This window comes from Primulina eburnea, chromosome 1 (genome assembly GCF_022965805.1).
Source record: "Primulina eburnea isolate SZY01 chromosome 1, ASM2296580v1, whole genome shotgun sequence".
In the NCBI taxonomy this organism is placed as follows: Eukaryota; Viridiplantae; Streptophyta; class Magnoliopsida; order Lamiales; family Gesneriaceae; genus Primulina; species Primulina eburnea.
This window is the reverse complement of record NC_133101.1, coordinates 3,177,905-3,185,041: the sequence shown is the minus strand read 5'-3', so window position 1 is coordinate 3,185,041 and position 7,137 is coordinate 3,177,905. Positions and strand designations below refer to the sequence as shown.

Here is a 7,137-nt window from a genome sequence, read left to right as displayed (position 1 = left end):
CATATTTTATTTTGGAAATTGTTTTTAGTGATCTTATTTAGAGATTTAATTACTTGTAGAAAATGATGAACGACTTATTCTCAGAATATTATCTTTATCTGTTATTTTTATCATTAAATTACTAATCATTCAATAATCACATCCTTAAAACCAAATGTGGTTAATGTGAAAAATTAATAACAGATAAATTAAATAATATAAACAGGAAAAAAACTAAAGTTTTCGTATTATGCTTTAATATTTACAATTTTGGTCATATCGTTAACAAATAAAATGAGAGTTAAACATAAATCTAAATAAACAATCTTTCATATCTAATCAACCTAATAAATAACAATATAACTAATTACGCGTACATAAATCCATAACGATATATGTTTGATGGAGATACAAACGTTGAAATCTATCGGATTAACATGGATTCTTCAAGAATTTTATAATGATGGGATGTCGATATAATTCAAGAGTACTTATATATGAATTGGGGACTTCAACCCTTATTTGTAAATTGTAATTGAAAAATTATAAACTTCCCTTAATCTCTATATTTAAACTTGATGGTCCAAACTCGATGAAATGTAGCTCTAGTATATCATTTAATTGGGTTCTACTTTAAAAGTTAAAAATTCATGAACACATTTAATTAAATACATCATCTCATAGGATTATTTTTCAACACATTTATGTGGTCAATTGAGTTACAATAATATATTTTTCAATTTTTGTCAATTTCTCTTTTTTTTATCGTGAGTGCTACAAAATTGTCTCATTAAAAATAATACTACTTTCAACGCGTAGACCCCATCCATATTTGTAGTGAAAACTAATATTTTAGTATTATTTTTTTTCTGAGTCAGGTCGAGTAGGAGATCCGTCTCACAAAATTAATATGTGAGATAGTCTAATAAAAGTTTTTGTGTTGTTTCCCTTAGTTACCTTGGAATATCATCAGCATTTCTAGCTAGGGTTTAGAGTGTGCATTGATTATATTTTTTTCCCCTTTCAAAATGCGAGTATTTTATCCATCTCTAAATGTACACCCGATGGATTATTTGATCCATTACATAATTAAATTATTTGAACTATTTCAGCTGGCGTAAATTTAATTTAGCCATATATTTATATGTAACATAGATTTTTGAAAAGACGATCAACAAACGATCATATATTAATAGAGAATCGAAGATGAAATCCCTTGAAATATTTAATTTAATCGCATGCCTCCTCAAAAATCTCTTACAAAATCAACTTTTATTTCCCCTATAATAAATTATTAAATTTCCATATTATTCTCGGTGATCAACCAGAACCTAAGGAAAGCATTCACAATAATTATTTTCGGGGTTCGGATCGGTGTTAACGCAAGCCCCAGATCCGCAACCGGACTCGCGACAAAATCCGTTGCAGTGATCGTTCTGTTTTGGGTTTCCAGAATCGCAAGGACCAATGTGATAGGATTGATAGTCACAGGGAGGTACCCCTCGCACGTAAATACGATTATCGCCTGCAAACAAAAGGACCCAACCAAAGATTAATATATAATAATCCATATCTAATCAACATTTTTATTTTTATTTTTACAAATAAAGAGGAAAAAAAATTTCGAACCTACGAAAAACATGACCACAAAGATGAGAATCAACTGCAAAAATCGAAAGTTTGTCGTCATTTTTGTATTCTCTCAGGGGAAATTTGAGTGTTTATAAATTGGTTGTCAGATGTCTATCTATCTATCTATCTATATATATATATATATATATATATATAGAAGCATTTGCTGTATTTAATTAGCAAATACAATTTGTTTTTTATTTTAAAAAATATGGAAAGTAATTCACCAAATGATATTTTATCTTTTTAGCTGATTTTACACATATAGGACGTAATTGGCAACAGATTCTTGCCCACTTTCCTTTGTGCGTGTATGGTATTAACAAAATCATGTAATAATAAGAGAGATGTTGACGAGATTGGATTACACATTACGTAAGTTTAATATTATCAACTCATAAATGTAAATCTTATATATGAATTATTATCCCTGGTAAAAACTTGTGTGAGACAGTTTTACGGGTCGTATTTGTGAGACGGATATCTTATTTGGGTCATCTATGAAAAAATATTATTTTTTATGCTAAGAGTATTATTTTTGATTGTGAATATGAGTAGGGTTAACCCGTCTCATAGATTAGGATCCGTGAGACGGTCTCACATGAGACCCACTCATTATCTCTTACTATTTTTTTATCTCTTATTATATTACTGAGCTTGATATGATGTCGTTTGACCAGTGGAATGAGACGATGTGTCTGCACCCCTCTTATTAATGTGATTTATTTTAGATTTTACTTTATATTTTTGCTAATTTTAAATTAAAAGATGTTAAATGTAGGGAAAGTTGGTGAAAAATCCTTAATCAAAACATTTCTTTGGGTTCACTCTCTTCCTACAAAATTGTGGTACTATGTCATACAAAATGTGGTACACTTCATGTGGAAATATGGTACTAAAAAAGTACCCAGGGACTGAACACAAAAAAATCGACGGCCTGAGAACTGAAGGTCAATTTCCCGTTAAATGTACAATGGTGGTTACACCTTAAGTTACACATTACTTTTGAAGTTATAAAACCACCTCGAGTGCTCTTTTGAAAGAGTTTTCTTAATTAAAGTATATTTGAGATAGTTTTGTAATTTCAAAAGTAATATTTAAACTATATTGTAAGCATTTTACTTTATAGAAAATAAAATTATTTATTCTATAGCCTCCCCTTGGGCGTAGCACATCCTTCGCCATGTTCTTAACATCAGTGTACATGTAACATTATTTTTTAAAATATTTTTAACTAAATTGTGTAATTATGACATAAATTGAATATTATAGGTAGAAATTAATCATATGATTTAGATATCCAACCAATAACAGGCACGATAGGTCTATTCCAGTTACTTCTCTTTAATAAATAAGTTCTCGTACTCTTCTTGATTATTCCATTCAAACCGAGAAAAAAATTGGTTATATCGAATAATTTTTTTATGAAAAAATTATTATTCAATTTTCAATATAAGTTCCACTTGTATGGATAACGAATGAGAGAGCACATAACTATGTTAACTTATGCCGAATGCCACTTACTGATGATAGACAATATCATATATTTGTTGTAAATTTTTAACACCGGATGTAAACAAACATTCACAAAATCTTCGATAAAATCGTCTGACAGACCAATTTTGTGAGACAAATTTTCTATCCAACTTGACTAACGAAAAATATTATTTTTGACTTTAAATTTGGACTTGATGGATCTTTCTCACGGATAGAAGACCTACTCGTGAACATTATTTGTATACTATATGATATCCAATAAATACTTGATTTTGCAACTGGATCCAATTGGACTATCCCCCAATAACTTATTTATCCGAGTCTTCTTCATAATTCATTGGAAACCAAATTTATAAGGGGAAATTTGTAATATTAACTCTCTTTTTTCAAACTTGACTTTCCCCTTACTCTCTCTATCCATCTAAATCTTTGTTTTAACTCCCAAAATTTTTAAAATTTCCAAAAATATCCTTAATCCTCATGAATTTGGTATATGGCATTGTTATACATGTCGAGCAAGTTTTTAAAGGCATATAGCCTCAAGACATATAGCTACACAAGGTTTCCAGCCTATATATCATACTCAAATGATCGAATTTTTTTTATAAATGGCTCATCATACTTCCGTATAATATATTGAACAGTTTACCTCTTTGACCAGAGTGTCTTCGGGTTATATCCACCGAGTTTTACATACTGCTCTTCACAGCCCAACTACACAATCGCAACCGATGGTTTCTAACGCAGATTCCTTCAACACCACTTAACACAACCCTGTTTCGTTTCCTACCTCAGGGTGTATAGTACAAAACTCAATTTAAACTAATACATGATAAGGATAAAAGCCTTGGTCTTTTTATTCAAACTTACAAACTATTATTACATAATAACCTCATGTAGAGGAAGAGGAACTTGTTTAGTCACTTATAGTAGCTGAATGTAAAACACACATAAATTAGAAAGAGAAAATATTATAATGATTTGAAAGAAAATGAAGTGGTTGAATGATGAATTCATATTCCTTCTGTTTTGATATTTATAGAAGTCATTTGCAGCTATGAATTCCGGACTTCAAAGCTTGTATTAGCCTTTTTTTAATGACTTCCAGCTGTGTCTGGCATTATCTCTTAAGTAGGTTGAGTGTGTGGTGGAATGATCCCTCCACCTTTTTTTGATTTGTCATTTTTTAGATTATTAATCTAATAACAACTTGTTTTTCAATCTTTTATTTCCACATATTACACATCTTTATCTATCATTTTTTATCAATAAATTACTAATCGTTTAATAATCACATCCTTCAAACCAAATCTGGTTAATGTTAAGAATTAATTACAGAAAAATTAAATAATATAAACAGGAAAAAACTAAATCTTTCATATCAAATCAACATAATAAGTAACATCTAGCTCAAAGGTTCTTGAATCCATAACGACAAACGTTTGATGGAGATATCATCAAGAAAGGCATGTCACCAAAATTAGTCTCCAAGCCTAAGATACAGATACAGGCCCAATAGGCCCGCTCAGGGATTCTTTTCTTAACCTACTACTTCTCCCCACCCATATTCTCACACACGCTGGAATCTTCTTCACAATTCCTTGGAAACATCCCTTTTTTTCTCTCGATTCATCACTGTCAAATGGCTTTGGAATGGGTTGTTCTGAGCTATGCTGCGGCGGCGGAAGCAATCATGCTCCTCCTGTTGACGGTTCCGGGTCTGGACCCGCTTCGCAAGGGCCTGATCAGCGTGACTCGGAGCCTGCTGAAGCCGTTTCTCTCCATCGTTCCCTTCTGTCTGTTCCTTCTTATGGACATCTACTGGAAGTACGAGACCCGACCCAGTTGCGAATCCGAGTCGTGCTCCCCATCCGAGCACCTCCGCCACCAGAAATCCGCCATGAAGTCTCAGCGCAACGCGATTTTGATCGCTTCGGCGCTTATTTTCTACTGGCTCCTGTACTCTGTTACGGGTCTGGTGGTTAAGATCGATCAGTTGAATAAGCGGATCGAGAAGCTCAAGTCTCAGTAATGGATTTTCTGCTGTCTATGGACCTGTTGTTGGTATCTTTTATCATTACTACGAAAATAATTCACTTTAATGTTTGGATTGTTATAAAGATCTCTTTAGCTAATCTGGATCTTGTTCCTGTACTGTAATTCTGTGTTTTACTTCTTGAGCAATCCTTTTTTTTTCTGGTCCTGATTTTCATCAACTTTTTCTAATGTTTGGATGTCTGATATCTGCAAAATCTAGTATTTGAATATGCTTTATGTTGTTTGGTTGAGATGGAAACAACGAATTCCCATCTTGCTAGAACTGTATTTCGTGGGCTTGGTTTAACTGGTTATTGTATTGATGGTTTTCAGAGGTGATTCGTAGATTGGAACACATCGGATGCTACAAGCTCCTATTTTTTGTCTAGTCTAGTATTTCCAACTATACACAAGCACGGATAATTTGTTTGGCTTGTAAGGAATGCAAATTGTTTGTAGATTTCATTTTGAAATTATGAAAACTCATTAAAGTATGGGCGCAAGCAAATCTTGTATAGAAGTTATTATGTGACAACAGAGGTTGAAGAGGGTAGGGTAATTACCGATGCCATGAAGTTGCAAAGAGCCTTTTAGGTTAAGGGAACATGAATGAACTGATCTCAAATCGGAATGACATGATTCCAAAGCTGTTTAGGTACAGAACTGTGCAGAGATTTGATAGATACTTGTCATATGAAAAATATTCATTTTTTTTCGGAAGCTCGTCACATAAGAACTCCGAAGTTAACTTCGGGAAATGTTGGGATGGGTAACTCTAAACTCCCTAAGAACTTTCTTAGGTATGTGTGAGCAGTATAGTGGGGACAATCATCGAATTTTGGGCGTTACATAATGGTTTCAGAGCCAACATCTCCTGGTACGACGTGGTTAGGGGTCCAACCAAGCGGAAGTTGATGGGCATCTGACACACGAGGCTGAAGAGGTGGATGGTGATCACCGGTGCCATGAGGTTGCAAGCTCCTGACAGGCTTCAAGGCGAAAAGAACGTGAATGAACAAATTTCACACCAGATAGATTCCAAAACTGTTTAGGTAAAAAACTTTGTATTTGTTGAGGGTTTAAAATAATTAATAAGTATTCATATCAAGAAGGTGCGTGTTTTTTTCGGGAGGTCATCATATAAGAACGAGCAATTCTAGGATGGGTGACCCTGAGAAGTTTCTTAGGACGTGTGGGTGAGAAAATAAGCATGCTGAAAAGATCAGTCTTGGTACAGTGAGGACATTCGTCGAACATGGATTGTTACATATTATATCACCATTTATCACTGTAGTGGAAATCTTATACACCTTTTAGTGGAGAATATGTTCCTAGTATATATCTGGTAACTGCCTATAGTTTTAGGTTAAGCTGGTAGGTGGCTATTGGGAATGACGACATATGTAAGTTTATCTGCATGGATAACTGGATTGATGTGGCAACTATTTCATATAATGGTTCATATCATATGATGATATGTATCTGACCTTGTTTATCATATGCTGTACCCAGTTATTTTACTGTCATATTTCTATACTCGGGCCTCGGGTGATTTGGAACATCAAATGTTTTTTACACGTGTTTCTATTTGCTAAGATAAATTTACTTAACAAAAACTGATTTTGTGATTCCAAGTAGACCTCAAAGACACTTAGAAGCTTGTATTAGAGTAGAGGGATATAATGATACAGAGTACAGACAGTGGATAAACATAGAAAATTCTAATTCAAAGCATCTTATTTGTACTTTGCAGATTATAGAACAGCAACAAAGTAAATATTCACAAGCGTACAAGTAAACGTGAATGATCATCTCATCACCATTTCACATTGGATTTAGGGATTTACAATCATTACGATTAAATTATGTCTGTCTTGTGCCTTTAAGAGGCAGTTGCTAAAAGGCATAAGGATTTGCTTAGACTAGGTGCAGCTATGGTTGATCGTTTAGATGTGTGCCTAAACACATTCTATTTACAGAGTTGGATCACAG

The 7,137-nt window shown here is 33.3% G+C and overlaps 1 protein-coding gene across 1 annotated transcript; it reads left to right on the top strand.

The window, feature by feature from the left end:
• Positions 1-4,664: 4,664 nt before the first annotated feature.
• LOC140816889 (uncharacterized) lies at positions 4,665-5,304 on the top strand. The gene has a single exon (XM_073176411.1). It carries the CDS (start codon positions 4,751-4,753, stop codon positions 5,138-5,140), a length of 390 nt encoding a protein of 129 aa, XP_073032512.1. The 5' UTR covers positions 4,665-4,750; the 3' UTR covers positions 5,141-5,304.
• The last annotated feature ends 1,833 nt before the right edge of the window (positions 5,305-7,137 follow it).

Coding starts and splice junctions, on each gene's coding strand:
- LOC140816889 (XM_073176411.1), top strand. CDS start 4,751: ATGGCTTTGGAATGGGTTGTTCTGAGCTATGCTGCGGCGGCGGAAGCA.